The 16,704-nt window shown below is 43.3% G+C and overlaps 1 protein-coding gene across 16 annotated transcripts in view; it reads left to right on the top strand.

Annotated features, from left to right (window-relative positions):
* Window positions 1–16,704, top strand: part of NPAS3 (neuronal PAS domain protein 3) — a 920,744-nt gene that overhangs the window by 882,602 nt on the left and 21,438 nt on the right. For all 16 annotated transcript variants that reach the window (XM_043489743.1, XM_043489745.1, XM_043489742.1 and 13 more), the window contains 2 exons: window positions 8,842–9,035; window positions 13,310–13,416. In XM_043489743.1, the coding sequence (XP_043345678.1) occupies window positions 8,842–9,035; window positions 13,310–13,416 (301 nt within the window). The remainder of the gene's footprint in view (window positions 1–8,841; window positions 9,036–13,309; window positions 13,417–16,704) is intronic.

Raw genomic sequence — 16,704 nt, 5'->3', positions numbered from 1 at the left:
AACTAAGCGTGATAAATTACCACCAATCTCTCAAGCTCCCCACTAGAGCCATCAAATTAAGGGTTAACCTCCCAGGATTCCCCTGAATTAATCAGGAGCTAAGCCAGGGGCAGGCTGGGCTCCGGAGAAGGGACTGGCAGAGCTCCACCTCCCCTGAGACCGTGGGGCACAACAGTGCAGCCCACAAGTGAAGGAGCCTTGGCAGGACTCCCAGCACCTCCGTCAGGCAGCCCGTGCACAGAAAACACGCCCCAATCCCACATCAGCCCAGGGTTTCTGCTTATCAAGAGCTGATCCTCCACTTCCGGGGAACCAAGACAAGGGCTTGTGTTTACAGAGTAGGGGGGTTTTCAGTCCTAATTTAACCGTAAATGTACATCTTTCTTTGTTCATTTAGGAAGCAGTCTGTGATAAGCCGCGGGGTCAGCTTTCTAAGATGTCTAGATCCGTTCAGCTCTAGATAAAGATGATGCTGCGGCTAGACGGACCCAAGAGTGGTGGTTTAGTCACTAAGTCATGTCCCAACTCTTGCGACCCCGGAGACTATCGCCCGCCAGGCCCCTCTGTCCATGGGATTCTCCAGGCAAGATTACTGGAGTGGGTTGCCATTTCCTTCTCCAGGGCATCTTCCCAACCCAGGGATTGAACCCAGGTCTCCTGCATTGCAGGCGATTCTTTCCTGGCTGAACCAACAGGGAAGCCCCACTTTGTGACCCAATGGCCTGCCCTTACAGCAAGACTGAAAGGATGGCTATACTAACCACTGGCATAAAAGCCCTTGGAATGCTGGGTGGCACGCAGATTCCTAGGTTCCTTTCCAGCTTTAAAGAATCCAGAGCTTGGGGGGTAGGGCCTTGGGATCCCTATTATGTGTGTGTGTGTGTTATTCTTTTATTGGAGTATAATTGCTTTACAATGTCATGTTAGTTTCTGCTATAAAACAAGGTGGGTCAGCCATATGTGTACCCATATCCTCTCCCTCCCACCAAGTTGAGCTCCTTGTGCTATCCCACAGGTTCCCACTAGCTATCTATTTTACACATGGTAGTGTATTTATGTCAAACCTAATCTCCCAGTAATCCCACCCCCCCCACCCCCCACCTTCATGTTCACATGTCTCTTCTTTACATCTGCATCTGTATTCCTGCCCTGGAACTAGCTCTCCAAGTGATTTCTGTACATGCTTAGATTTAAAAACCACTAACCCTAGAGGGTTTGGGGTTTTAAATAAATCCCTGATATCAGCATTAGGTGTTGTGGGCTTTCCAATTAAAGAGCAAAATATGTTTCCCCCGTGTGCCTGGCTCATTTAGTTATTTGTGTATAGGACAGAGCAAGTTGACTTCAGCTGTAAGAGGAAGAATGCCCCCTTCCTCATGTTTATGCATCATGAGTCTTTGCTTTCAGGACCTTAGGATCTCAGTGAAAACAGGGAAATTAGCCCCTGGCTTCCTTCCTTCCTCTGCCTATCAGAGTCGGGAATGTCCTTACCTACAGCTCTAGGTCTGTCCACTTCAACAACCCACCCTTGGTGAACCTTCTCAGCCATCAGACCAAGCATCAGCTGATTGTACTCCCACTGCATTTGCCCTCCTGCCCATCTCTTCTGCAGTCAAACCAAATGGAGTCCCTGGGAATTCACGCTTTCTGACTGTCGTCTTCTACCTGAGAGAACTGCTGGGGATCCTCTTCCTTAACTTTGCCCTGAATACTTCCCTTGTACCCAGCCTCACCTCCTTTTTTCTCCACTGCCAGAGCTGCCCTTAAGTTGAGCCCATCTAAAACTCTCCGGTTCTTGCTAGTCCTTGAGCCTTAAGTGCTAAATCTTACCCAAGCCTGAAGAGCCCTGCTCTTAGGGAAATTCTTAGGGACAAACTTCCAGAAAGCCTCCTACCACCCACGTGGTTCCTGAATTGATCAGAACCTCTAGACCTAGTTGATGATGACATTCCACGACCACCTCTCCTCGGTTGCATCTCCGTTGGCCCCGGAAGAGGCGTGCATCTTTACCTGCCCCCTACCAAGACCCAATTTCCCCCTGGACCTCTCCCCTCACCCTCAGTCTCACCTCTGCCTTGAGAAGTCAACTTATCCCTCTTCTGTCCTTTCTTATCCCCAACTGCTTAAGTTTCATTGTAAATTATGATGAACATTCCTAGAAGCCAGTCAGTTTCTACAAATAAAATCTGAGATGTTGGAAAGGGAAGGGAACTAACACTGCTGTTCTCCTGCCCCTCACTTCAGCTGTGAGTCCTCTTCTCCCTAGTGTCTGCCTCTATGGACAAGTTCTTGGTCTCAGATGAGTTGGTTTTGTTTTTCAGGCCTTGTGCAAAGACTTAGGTTTCAGGAGTCAGAGAGGGAGGGACAGAGAGACCTGTTAGGGAAGTTTCTCCAACCGAACCGATGATATGCTCTAAATTCAGGAAATCCCATTCCCTAAAAATTTGCATGAAGTAATTTACATGAGGTTGATATTCTCCTGCTGGTTTAGATTAAGTTGTTAGGCTGTAGGCTAGATGTTTAGATTCAGAAGACCCAGCTAAGCCCTTATCTTTCAGCAGGTTGTGGGCCACCAGAGCCCCCATCACTTAAAAATAATTAGCTGACTCTCCCACCCGAGCTAGTGATTTGATGATCTGTATGCTGAACCAGACCTCTACAGGGGAATAAAAGAAAAAAGACCAGAGTGCCAGAAGGAAGCTTAATTTTTAAGGTAAATTTGGATTCCTTTAAAGGACAAGTAAAAAAAAATCTCTGAAGATGCTCTAAACCCAGGGAATCATAGTTTTTTTCCTGCCTGCAGCTTCTTGGTTCATCCCTGTGCCTAGCCTTATTCTGTACTTTACATTATATGTGGAAAATAATGCACATAATACTTAGCACTTCCTTTTGATAAAGAAAACGTTTCATAGGACTAGTAGTGAGATTTATTCCTAAAAGAATGGAGAATAGCTTCCAGATGTATTTTCCCGTCATGGACTCTCTTTCCTTAAGTATTGACAGAGGGGAGGTTTTATCAAGGTCTTTGTGATGGGCTTGTTTATAATGAGAAGATATTAGTGGAGCGCATCTAAGTGTTTATCACCAACAGATGACAGAAAGGAGCATATGGCAGGAAGAGAAATATATATTTGTCCAAGAATCATGGCTTGTTAACACTCCCACATTCGTCCTAAACTCCGCGATCATGTACTCTCTACATGGCGCACACTCACTTGTTGTATCCAAGAAGAAAACTAAAAGTCAGACGATGATTTCTTCAATGTGGAACTGTCAAATGATGCTAATTTGGACATTTTTATCAAAGATGGTGGGATTTCCACTCAGAAATCCTGTGCTTACTGCTTCACTATTGCTGGAGTCTGGGCAGTGCTGTGTAAGGGGTTTAGAAAAATATGGGCTTTAGCATTTTTGCACAGCTCTTTATGATAAACCAAGAACAATGAAAGGAAATGTGAGAACTGAGCTCTTACATAAAATTGAGCTCGGGGTCCAAGAATCTTTTCACTCAGAAATCTCTTTTGAAGAATGTCTGAAGATTAAAGACCAGACCAAGACAAACCTTTAGGACACAGAGGCAATTTTTACCTGGCGTTGGCCAAAACCAAAGCACTGTTCCAACCCGGATACGACCCCTAAACCCTTACTGATTTAATTCTTAAAGTAAACTCTGCATTGATTAGCTTGCAGCTGCCCTTGGAAGCTCCTGCCCTCACCATGGAGCTGTCAGGGGAGTGGGAGGTAGGGTAACAGCACAGTGACAGCCCCTCTACTGAGCAGTAGGTCATAGAATTCTCTAGAACTTAGAATCCTAGGTATCAGCACCTGACTCTTATCTTCCCTGTTAGATCTGAGGAAATGCTGCCCTGGTCAAGCTAGAAGACATGCCAAAAGTCACCAGAATCAGAACAGAGATCAGTTGTTCTGTTTCCCAATTCAATGTTATTTCTAAGCCACAGTATTCCTTTCACTTTAAAATTACTATTTTTATGGTTTCACAGTTCGTGAAATCATATTAGCATTTAGGTTTATCTACTTGTATTCAACATCTTTTCTCATTCACCTGCTTAACCGCACAAAAAAGCCATCCTATGTTTTGGGATGTTACCACGGGGCCTGGTGACCATGTGGAAAGCTTAGCATTTATGTCAGAATGGAATTGGGGGTGGAGAAAAAGTGAGCTTAGAGTTTTCATAAATGGTCACCTTTTAAGCAAAAGTAATCATTATAGAGCAAATTCAATTTAGAGAAGTTAAGTTGCTTTAGGCTTCAGATACTCAAAGGGCTGGCATGGTGGGGGGATGCCTTTGGTGTTTTTCTCTTATCTATGTTTTCTCCGTTGGTAATTCCACTGAATTGCTTGGTTTTAAGTATCACCTCCAGTAAAAAAAAAAAAAAAAAACCCAAAGTGGAGCACAAACTAACCAACCAATCAAGTCTTCAACCATACCTTCATCTCTCAACTCTTAAGCGCTCAACCCCTTTTTCCAACAATCAAAGGATACCTTGCCAGCATCTCCCCAGGCTGCTCAAATACTAAGTGTCCACAGGGAAATCTTTTTCATCCCTTTGCCAGCAATTCCTGCATTCCCAGTCATCATTTAGTCTACCATTATCTTCTATGACACAGGCTCAGAATCACCATGCTTCTCTCCAGGTCCCATTAGCAACTTCTACTGCTTGTCCCTAGTATTTGCCCCATCTCTGTCTCTTCTGCTAACCCTCGTTGAAATGCTCCTGGCTCTCTGGGTGTCTCCAATAGGTTATCTTTTGTATTTGTTTCTATTGTACTTTATGCTCCAGCCCTTTTCTCTATCTGGAACCCCTTTTACCATTCTGTATCTTATGGCAGTTTTAATTTAGTGCCAGTTTCATGTAGCCTTCCAGATCCATTCTGTCAAAAGTATTTTCTGCCTACCCTGGCATCCCCAAAGTTTCATTCTATACCTTTCCTTTGGTGTACACACTTTTTATTTAAGAAGATAGTATTTTTTTTAGCATATACTGTGTATCAGGCATATACCAGGCACTTTGTATACATTTCTACTTAATCCTCTCAGCAGCCCTGTATCCCAGAGGTCCACATTTTACTGGTCTTGGATACAGCTTTAACATGGGGACTCCACTCCCTGGGTGATTTCAATGTGTAGTAAGGTTGAGAACCACTGGTAGAAGTCCAAACGCTTTAGCCAGACATTATCCTGTAGTAGATATCACCTTTGATGTTCTAAAAAACAAATGTTGGACCCCAGCCCAGTCCTACCTAGCTAGAATCTCTGGGGAGGGAGCCTTGGAATCCATGCTTTAACAACACAGCACAGGAGATTCTGTCATATAACCAGAATGGAGAACCATTTGAGCAGACCCTGAGTCATCTCCCAATCTTAATATATTAGGAGTAATTGTTTGTTTCCTCTCACTGGGTAGCCTACGAACTCTTGAGAACAGGTTTACATTTGATCCACCTTGGGCTTCTCTCTGGTACCTGTCAAGACTCCTTGCATATGTTTGAGAAACTAAAAAACCAAAAAAGTGCCCTTTGATGACCTCATTAAGAAAACAAAAGACATCTTTACAGAGTACTTATTCTCTCTGTACTAGGTTTTTAATCCCTAATATGCTGACCTGGAAAGTAAGCAAGTCATTTCAATTTCCTGAGCATCATAGTTGCATGACTATGCAGTGCCAGAGCTAGGATATGAACCCAGATCTTCTGATAATACTTTTTATCCAGCCTCAGGCCTTCAAGCTTCAAAGCAACTACAAAGTAAAACAAACAAACAAACAAACTGTATGTGTGTTTGGATAAATATTCTCTGCCGTGTTTCTAAAATCGGAACATAACTTCTCACAATGGGAGGAAAAAAAAAATTGTTGGCCTTATGAAATGGATTTGGGGGAAATACCATAATTTAAACCCCAAAATTAATTACAGGACCTAACATATCTTTTCTTCTCTTCAACCTCTCTCTCCCCCACCCCCAGATGTACATACACTCAGACAAACACACTCTGATGTTCTTTGACATTTCTTGACAACTGCTTTGTTTATTGCATTGGCAATTTTCTTAGGTTTTTTTTCCCCTTCTTAGTTTGTATAGTTTCTCAGACTTTTCAAATAATTCAGGCTTCTGCTATACATGAAATCATTTCAAAGGTTCATATACAGCTTACTTAAGGCAGTAAATTGGCATCTGGTATAAACTTCTAATGTTTTGGTTCAATATGAATATGCACTTAAAACGTATAAAAGCATAACAAAGTTGAAATGATGCTCAAACACAACCTGCTGCTGACAAGTACCCAGTCGTGTCCAACTCTTTGCAACACCATGGACTATAGTCTGCCAGGTTCCTCCATCCATGAGATTTCCCAGGCAAGAATACTGGAATGGGTTGCCATTTCCAAACCCAGTGATTCCAGTTAGGAATGTTACAGAGCCACTTTCCTCACTTAAAAAATGAAAAGGAGAATGACCTAAAATAGACTCTCCCAATTTTTCTCCCAAATAAAATATGGCATGATCCTTTAAAGTAATAATTATTTATTTGGCCTGTGGTCAAGATCAAATGTATCCTTATCCTTATTATTTTTAAAGGCAAACAGAATTATGATGAAAATTTTTATACTTCTTTATGATTTGGAAAGTGTTTACCACCACCTCCTTTGACTTTCATAATATAACTGCAGAATAGTCATTATTATCCCCATTTCACAGGAAAGAAAGAGATGCAGTGAAGTTGAGTGGCTTTCTCCAGGAGAAAAAAATCAAGAGATGGCAAATCTAGGTCCCTGCCCAACCCAACTTTTGACCCCTTTCAACAGCTCAATGGCCATGGGCAAAGCTGGAGGAGATCAGAGGCGGGTAGCTCTGACATCCACGCAGCTCCCTAGTAGCCTGCCTGGCTTCCTCAAACGTCTGCTACCCCAGATGCCTTTAAATTGCTTTGGAAGAGAATACCAAGTGGGGATTTATTTAACATATCATTTCTGGGTGTGAGTTTTCCTGAGCATTTATAGATCCGTGTTTTTCCAAGAAGCTGACTGTTCCTGATAAAACAAGACAGATAATGATAAATGAGCATCTATGTAAGCCTAGCTGGGAGGAGGACCAGGGACTGTTAACACCCCTCCTGTGAAGCTAATCCCATTTCTTTTAGCTATTTCTTCATTAGTTAATGAGGTCTTGAAAAATATGTGTCTGTGATGATGTTTTAGCATCCTTGCCTCTAGGAACATTTTCAAATATTCATAAAGTAGCTCGTCTGACCAAAGCTGAAAGCAAAGGTGCATTAAGCATGAATTTAGTCAACTTTAATGCGGGTGGTCAAAAAACTGCTCCTAAAATAACCTAAATAATCCTCCTCGTTGGTTTCCAGATCCACAGCTCTGGGCTCAAACATGAAGGAGGACAGGGAAGAGGGATCATTTAGAACAGCCAGGACTCCGAAGGGCGGCCCCATAAGCTTTGATCCTGCTTCCTGACTGACAGCAGTGTGGCTTTGCTTTTGGAAGACTGAATAACTTAAAAACACAATGAAAAAGGAATTACCAGTCAAGCCCCTAGGAAGGAGAGCAGATGCTAGTTCTTATTGCTCCAGGGAGGTCAGAGACCCACTTCCCACTTCAGTTTCTTCTGACAAGGAGGGAAAAGGAGACTCTCAAAAGGTGTCTCTGGGGCTCAAGGTGCATTTGGAGAGGCAAAGCAAACACAGAAACTCGGCCAGCTATGCAACTGGGCAACAGGAAATGGTGGCAAGTACTTCTACAACCTCGTTTGGAGGGTACCCCACACTGTCACAGGGCCCGAGGAACACACCTAGGGTACACACGGTCTCCAACCCCCTCACACACACATACATATACACACGCGCCTTCCATCACCCAGAAGCGGTGCCACACGAATCCTCATGCTTTCCATCTTTTTATGATTCATTTCCCAAAACATTATTTAAGGAAACTCACAGTGGGACTCATCTCCTATGTTCAATTCAAAAATAAAGGAATTTTTTCAAAAGAGGGCTTTATAAAAACATCATTGAAAACAATGTGAGGATGATGAACCAACATTGTTTGGTTCTGAGTGGGTGGTCAGACTATCCATGGCATACTTTGGCTAAAAAACCAAAAATCACAGCACAGTTTTCTCCCTCTTGTTTCTGAGCAAGTACTTCGGAGCTGTCACCAACACGGTGCAAGCCTTCCTGATCTACTGCGGTAAGAGCTCAAGGAACAAATCATACGCTGAGGTCCTCGGACCTTTGATCCCACAGGGCATTGTGATAAAGCGTGGTGTTACATGTGCAGCTAACTCAGCACTGCCTAACATGGAACGTCTGTGCTCAAAAGGACACATTCATGTCATTGTCACTGAATCTTTTAATCACTGGAGTCTTTGGCTTTTTTGAGAACGAAGGAAAGCTCTGAGCCACACTTCTGAAAAGAGACGTCCATGGAATCCCATTCAGTAGAAATGTGGAGAAGGACAGATATCATCCACTAGCAAGGGATGAAAATGCAAACATTTATTTTTGCAGCTCAGGGCTCAACTTTGTCCTTTTATCTGGTTGTGAACTTCCTCTGAACGTGAAAAAAAATAAGTCCTGAAAGATAGCAATAGCACACTAATAATGCTGCCTTGAGAAACACTCAGAGTATAAGACTATTTCTCTTTTGTCTCTTGCCTTGAGGACATTGAGGGCACTTTGACAGCCCTTATGATTACACCAGATTCAAGCTAACATTCGTTATTCCAGACGCGATTCTGCATTTCTCAAAAGAAGTACTGTTACAGCCCGGATGTAAATTTGACTGTGTCCTGTACTTAATGTTCTATTCCAGGTGATTCACATAACGGGCCGGCTACGACTGAGGGTGTCACTGTCCCACGGGAGGACCGTCCCCAGCCAAATCATGGGTCTCGTGGTTGTGGCTCATGCCCTGCCTCCCCCTACGATCAATGAAGTCAGAATTGACTGCCATATGTTCGTCACTCGAGTAAATATGGACCTCAATATCATTTACTGTGAAAATAGGTACTTCGTTTTTGTCTTCATTTGCCCTGTTGTATGTTGCACATTGGTAAGGGCCGGTGTTTTCAGCAGTCTGAAGGATTTTACTCTCCCAATGAGGCTCATTATAAATCCTGATCTTATTTTTAATGGCTGCTTGGACTGACACCAACCATGCTTTTTATTTGAAATTTACATCACTGCCCTGATTTACATTAGGGACAACAATGGGATGAATTAGGATACCCAGGCATCCATATGCTGTAACTGAGACCCATTTTGGCTGAGAACCCAAGGAGAGAGCAGGACTGAGACATTCTTGGCAAAACAATGCAGCAAGAGCTATCTCCTAATGCCTCAGCCAGACCCACTTCCTGACTACTGCAAGGGCCCAGCCTTATGATGGGCAGTGTTCACACAGGCATTGCGTACTTTCTGCTAGTCAGCTCAGGCTGCTGGGACAAATCCCCATAGACCAGGTGGCTCAAACAACAGACATTTATTTCTCACAGTTCTGGAGGCCGAGAAGTCTAAGATCAAGGTGCAGGCTGACGAGGTTCCTTTGGTGGCAGGCTGGGGTGGGGGGTGGGGTGCAGGGTGGGAGCTATCTTCCTGGCTTCTTGCTGTGTTCTCATATATGGGAGGACAATCTCTGATCTTTCTCCCTCTTATAAGAACACTAATCCCACCATGGGGGCTCCACCTTTATGACCTCATTTAAACCTAATTACTCTCAAAGGTCCCGCCTCCAAATACTATCCCAAGGTAGGAGTGGGGGGGTGGGGGGGGTAAGGACTTCAATAGATGAATTTAGGAAGTACACAAACATTCAGTCCACAAAGCATGTAGAAAACAAATAAGAATTTGAGATTAAAAAAAAAAAGAGAGAGAGATCAAAAAAAAAAAAAGAATTTGAGATCCCCAGAGGAAAACAAGACAAAAAAGAAATTTGCAGAACTCTTCAATAACACTTTGTAATCCTGAGGATTTCACTTGGATAGATTAAAGATGACCCATCATATAAGTGACTTGGCAGTCCTTCCTCAACACTGAGCTTTTACAAAAGGACTTTTTAGCCTCTGGTTAAGAAGTTCACTGTTTCATTAGGTACAAAGCAAGGGACACGGAGATGGGACAGTGCCCCTTCAGACCTTTCACCTAGGAGTCACCAGTCTATCATCAGGCTGATTTGAAGAAGAGAGAATCCCGGGGCAGGGGGAGGGGGTGGAGGGGAGGTGCTCACATGTGGCTGTGGGAAGAAAGCTTGGCAGTATTGTTCATTCTTGGGGGCAGGAAGGGGGGTGGTGGGAACAAAAGAACAGGGTGGTCAAGTGGTTTAGGAAAGTGATCTCTCTCCTGGGCCCAGACATGAGGAAGACAGGCAGTGCCCACATCCAGTCCATTGGGAAGCACTAAAGATGTCAGGATCAAGCTAAAAATGTCTGCCCTTCCTGGTCAGGCTTTGATTCAGAGGAAAGGATTCGCTGGGAAAAGATAACCCACCCAAGCTTTAGGGTGTTCAGGCAGGGAGACGATATCATGAGCCTGTCACTATTATCTAATGAGTAGTTCAATCTATTTGTCAAGTTTTGAGAGTATTTATTAAAATTCTTATCACCATGACTGTATAGCTGGCTTGTCCAAGGCATTCTTCAGTGGCCACAGAGAATCAGGAAGATGAGTTCACCAGAATGAGTAGCTAGAGCTGGCCAGGAATAATAGAGAACGCGAACATTTATCGAACACCTGCTACACCCTCGGTGGTGTGTGAAGCACGTTGAAAGCGCTGTCTCATTGAAGTTTCAAGATAGTTCTGTGAGGTTGGTGTTGCCCATGTCCACCAGCGCCAGGCAGTGTCAGCTTAGAGAGAGAGGGAAAGTGTCTTGACTGAGGCCAAGACTTGAACTCTATCTGTCGGATTCAAACACCCTACCTCTGCAGGACCTCCCTGCGTGCCCTGTCTCTAATTTCTCTTCAGAAGTCAGGCTAAAATGGTAAGGAAGTGGTCCAAATAACCACTGTGGGGGTCTTTCATATGTGTGCACCAATGAAAGAGAACATATAGCCCATAAAGCAGTCCCTTCTGTTTTAAAATGTAGAGAACATTGGATATCCAGGGAGGCAGGTAGACAGTCAAAGGATGAACTATGGCTTTGCGTCTTTGAAAACAAATGTCAGTTCCCTTGATTGAGTTCTACCAGCACCACTCACCACCAAAAAAAAAAAGAAAGAAAGAATTTTACCTAGCTCATTTACCTAGCTCCCAGAAATCCCTAAGCCATCACTTAATTCTCAGGCCTGTGGTCACAGGTTGATTAATTCTTTTGATTCACTCCATGGACTTGGGTGCCTGATGGTGCCACTCTAGTAATTGAGATCACTTTCTATGGCCCACTTCATGTATCTTTCCTCCCATTAAAACATGTTTTTTTTCCACAACCCCTTATTAGCCAGTATAATACAGCATTATTTCCCTACTGAAGATGACAGTAATTATTTAAAAGGACCCCTATTAGAAGTAATTGCATATTTAATCTGAGAGAACAGCATATGCTGTGTGCCGGGCACCATGCTACATTCACATCATTTCATTCATTAGTACCCTCACCAGCCTCTGAAGTTGTTTCACAGATGAGGAAACTGGGTCTCAGAGTATAGGTTGCCATCAGGACTTTGATCCTGACATACAGGTCGTGAGACCGGTCTAGGGCTTTCTACACAGAGATGAAGAGGTCTTTGAACACGGAGCTCATCACATTCACCTTGATAACAGGCTCTGGGAGTATACAGAAGTATTTCCATTGTTTTGAAGGATTTCATTCAAATAAAAAGTAAACTAAAGAACTATCTTCCCTAAAGAACTGGGTGCCTTTCCCCAGGGTTCATTGTTTACTTAGGGAATTGCTAACTAGTAAACAGGGGCCTCTCTTGGACTCTCCTCGGAATCCTGGGACAGCCTTGGGCAAAGCCAACCTCTGACGCTTTCAGAGGATCCAGCAAATTCCAGAAACACCGTGGAGGGAATGAGGGCCTTTAATGACACCCTTATTCACCATTTGCAGAAAGGGGGTGTGAACTGTGCTTGGAAAGCAACTAATGGTTTTAGGAAAACACCAGCTGATCCGTTTTATACCAGAAAACCATGGACTCCTGAGAAAACACTCCAAGAATTCTGTTTTGGCCAAAGATATGATTTAAATTGCTAGACGCTGAGAAATTCACTCCCTGGGTAGGGTATTTTCATTATATCCCATATTATCCTGGTTTGGTTTGGTTTCTTATTTCCTTGCCTTTGGGGGTCAGATTTCATTCCCCCTGCAGCGCTCTCACGGGTTTCTTCAAGGTGTCACAGCTAAAGATTCACTTAATATTTGATAAGTCATAAAACATAAAAAGCACAGGGGCAGTAAAGAGAGTCAATTAAACAAGAGAGAAATTCTCTCTGGGACGGACCAAAATGAGCCTGAACTTGGACAGGGAAGAAGAGAAGCAGCATTTCGGCGCGTTTGTGTAAACCAGGCAGATTCCACCACCGCCCCACGGTGCTTTCCAATTTTTGTTCTATTTTTCTCTGCTCCTGCCTGAGGACATTGGCGGCTGGACAATCAATGACAGAGGCTCACACACTCGTACAGTCAAGCACAAGCCCGGCAGAGCTGCCGAAATGGTTTAAAAGTTTCCGTGTGGAATCCACCACAAAGTCCCAGTTAAAAGGGCCAGGAGTGAGAGCTGAGCTCTCAAATGACTCAGAAAAAAAAAGATAATACCCCCAGGCATCTGTATGTCTCAGCATTTAAATTATATCCCTTGAAATGCCAATTTGGATTTTGTGCCAAGAAGCAGTCGAAGCCCTTTTTCATGGAAATACCCAATAGAAGACCAATCTGTTTAAATGAAAGGTGTCTCTAATCATTTGGTATAAACATAACATGTTTTTATTTTATTATGTAACCTTGAATTATCTTAGCCTCTAATGAGGATCTCACATTGTTACTGATTCTCAATAATTTCATGGAATTATGTTGTCTAAATGCATATTCCGATACTAAAGAAAGAAAAGAAAAACCTACCTAATTATTTCAACACAACTGCTTGATCCAGCGCAGTTCCGGCTTCAGAAAAGGACTGTTACTTGTTAAAGAAAATTAATTTTATCTAAAAGGGGTTTTCCCTCAGTGCCCAGTCCTCACAGGTACCCTGGTACAAGGAAAATTGTCAGTAGGTCTGTTTCTAAGTCATTGAACTGTCTGCATATTTCCCCTGCTTCTGATTTCCAGCCTGTGTTCTTCTCTTTGTAGGATTAGTGATTATATGGATCTGACCCCCGTAGACATTGTAGGGAAGAGATGCTACCACTTCATCCACGCCGAAGATGTCGAGGGCATCAGGCATAGTCACTTGGACTGTAAGTACCTCCGGTGCGCGGGGACAGCCCAGCTGGGGTCCTCTCTCCTGGATGCTTTTTTTTGGGTTTCCATGCCAATTTCTCCCTTCACATCTCCTGCACATTTGAGATGACTGTCAGTGCACAGTGAGAAAAAGTGAGACATAAATCACTTCAACTTGTATTGGAATTAGATTGAAAGCTGGATCTTGGGGCCCGGAGAAATTGCTGGATCTATAGGTGCTCACCCCGGATTCCGTGGTCTCCCGCGTGCTGTCTCCCATGATGTGATGGGGGGACCTTTGTCTTAAGTGCCTTCTCGACCCTTTCATTTTCTAGAGCTACTTCCACTCTGAAATTTGTGGTCTCCGTTTCAAAACAGATGTGGGAAAAGACAAGTTCAGCTAGGCCACAGCCTCATAAAAATTCCTACTTGACTAGCCACAGACCTGGGGTGGGAAGGGGGAGGGGAGGGGCAGAGTGTGGATACTGAAGCTCTCAAAGGCGCTGACTTTTCACTGTATTTCTACAAAGAGGGTTATTTAGAGAAGCGGGTACCTCCATGTACCGACTCCTGGAAGGGCAAAAGTTATCTCAGCTCTTTGAGCCTGGTTCCCAGCTCCTGACCAGCAGGCTCACCTCCAAGGCACCTTTTGTGGGCGTTTAAGCAAAGCCAGGCCAGCAGAGCTCCGCTGGGTCCACACAGTGACTTACACGCCAGCATCCTCATGCACTTTTCCCTCATCAGACTTTTCACTGTGAATGCAAGGGATCTCAAGTCCAAGGGAGGCACTGTGGCCCTCTCAGGAAGAAGGTCTCTTTTCCAATGAGAGGTCCTTTTTATGACCATTCCGTAGACTCTTCCTAGAAGATGAGGGCTCTGCCATCTACATTCCTAGAAGGTTCTAAACCCAGTTCCGAACTCTGGTTTTAAATGCATGCAAGGGGACACAAATCAGATGGTTCAGCTTGAAACGGAAGATTTTATGCAGTAAGATCAGCCAGGTGGCCTCTGTGTTAATGTTGTCTTCCCTTTCTGGCCGTGGTTGAGGAGAGCTGTTTGAGCTCTCTCCTGCCCTTTGCAGTTGTTGACTGCAAACTGAGATCTTCAGAAGCATGACGGAGAGACGGTAAGCCAGCCGGAGTCTCAGAGTGTGAGCATCTCGTGCTGTGTGTTGAACCCTGCATTAGCAGCACTGACATGGGGACCGAGGTCAGTGTCAAGTTCTGTATATGCTGTGTCTCTGGGAAAAGGCTGTCTGCGAGGCAGCTCTGGCAGATTCTACTCCCAACCCTGAGTGCGTGCCTTGGTAAGGCTCCCCGGGGATTTAGGGAGCGCACTTGTTGCTGAGAACAAATGGGTGTCGGGTATCACAGGAGCAGATGGTTCTTCAATTAATTGAGGGAAAAAAATGATGCTGTTTCCTGAAAAGAAACATCGGGTTCTTTGTAGCTGGGAATTTAGAGAAAATGGAGAAAAATCAGGATCTTTGGAGGAAACTGTGAGTATATTTTGCGATGCAGATATGCCAGAGATTCAGACTTTTAAAATGAATGCATGTTTGTAAGACACAGTCATAGACCACGTGTGTGTATGTGGAGTTGGGGGGGCGGTGGTGGAGGTGCTTTTCCATTCTGGAATCTTAATCGAGGTCTAAATTCAGAAACCTGATGCTGACAAAAAAGAACTTTGTCATCCTCCGTTATTATTTGGAAAACGTCATGCTATCTCTCTGGGATTTGATTTACAGCTTGAAGAAATACAATTCCTCAGAAACAGTGAGCCAGGGCAGTTCATTTCTTCCCATAAAGCAAAGGTCTCCAACAAATACATTTGAAGCTATCCTTTCCGATCTACTTTTATCTTGTTTTCAGTACCCGGAATAATTTGAGAGTGCTGAAAATAAACAACTCCATCCACCATTCAGTATTGTGCTAGTATCCTAATTTTTCTGGTATCTTGCCAACTAATAAACATAGAAGGTATGCTTTCAAATTCTGTGATTTTTTTTTCATTACTTGATATTGACATACTGGCTATTGCTTTATGATTTTGTCTGCTAACAATGATTGAGTTCAGTTTTTCAACTCTTATACACATGACTTCTAATTTTAAGTTCTTTTAATAACCTTAAACGCATGAAAAACAAATAGAATGAGCTGATAATTCAGCACAGTAAAATACACTTCACATATTTAGCTATCACGCTGTGGAATAACTCCACAATGTCAAGTAGCACACAATTAGTAAAACTGTAGGGGGAGGAAAAAGGAGTGTTTTGATCCTGAAGAATTTTGATCCTAATCAGATTGAAATTTCAGCGTTCTTGTAGTGCTTAATATCTTCAATCACACACACACACAAATCAAACTGATGTCAGGTTTTGCATTCTGTGACTGAAATAAAATGCTAAAATATACAAATGCATCTCGCTTTGTACAATAAACATTAACATCATTATAAAGTAAGATTGAGTCTAAAAACTGTGTGATGGAATGTCTGATGTTTACCTAATTCTCAAACCAAAGCCAGCCCAGTAACAAAATGACAGAGCATGTAATAAGTCTTGGTTGTGTAAACACTGGAAGAAAAGGCAAAAAGCCAGCACAGCGTCTTGCTTGTCCAGAGCCCTAGGCTATCACTGAATGATGCCTCAACTGTGCCTTCTTGGCAGGAGAAGGTCATGGTGACATGGAGTCAGCTCAAGAATAAGACAGAATTCTAAAACAAAGGGATGCTTAAAAAAATAAACCACATTAACTATTTAGCTTTTCCTCCTAGAGCTATTGGCACAATTCCTGGCTCTGTCCATGAAAGGCAGGTTGTAGTCATCTGATCGTACTTCTGATATTTTGAGATCTGTCTTATGCTCCAGTTTATGGATAGAACTTAAAGAAAAAAAGACTTGACAGCCTTTGATAACTCAAAATGCTATCTTTATCACTCGGATCTATTTTCCTAGCATAGGCAACTGTAAATCTACAGATGAGCTTGTTTCTAGAATAAGAAAAGGAAAAGGAAATCTCAGCTGCACCAGGATTCAACAACTCTGATAAAGTGAACCAAAAAACTCTGGACCATTTACTCTGCCACTAGGTTCACGAGACACCCGAGAGTTCACTGGGTTCCAACATGAAGAATCACTAAGAATCACATCATATACACCAATACAGTGGGTTAGTGAAATGACAAAACCAAGGGAGTTTAGGTCCTCTTCCATCACACTGAGCCAAAGACCTGTGTGATCCTTTTTTCTTTATGCCACCTCACTGGAGTCACTGAACCCAGCTTCATTGATTCTTCAGGCC

The sequence above is a fragment of the Cervus canadensis genome, chromosome 17 (assembly GCF_019320065.1).
Source record: "Cervus canadensis isolate Bull #8, Minnesota chromosome 17, ASM1932006v1, whole genome shotgun sequence".
In the NCBI taxonomy this organism is placed as follows: domain Eukaryota; kingdom Metazoa; phylum Chordata; class Mammalia; order Artiodactyla; family Cervidae; genus Cervus; species Cervus canadensis.
The sequence above is the reverse complement of the archived record's forward strand: the minus strand, read 5'-3'. Positions and strand labels throughout refer to the sequence as shown.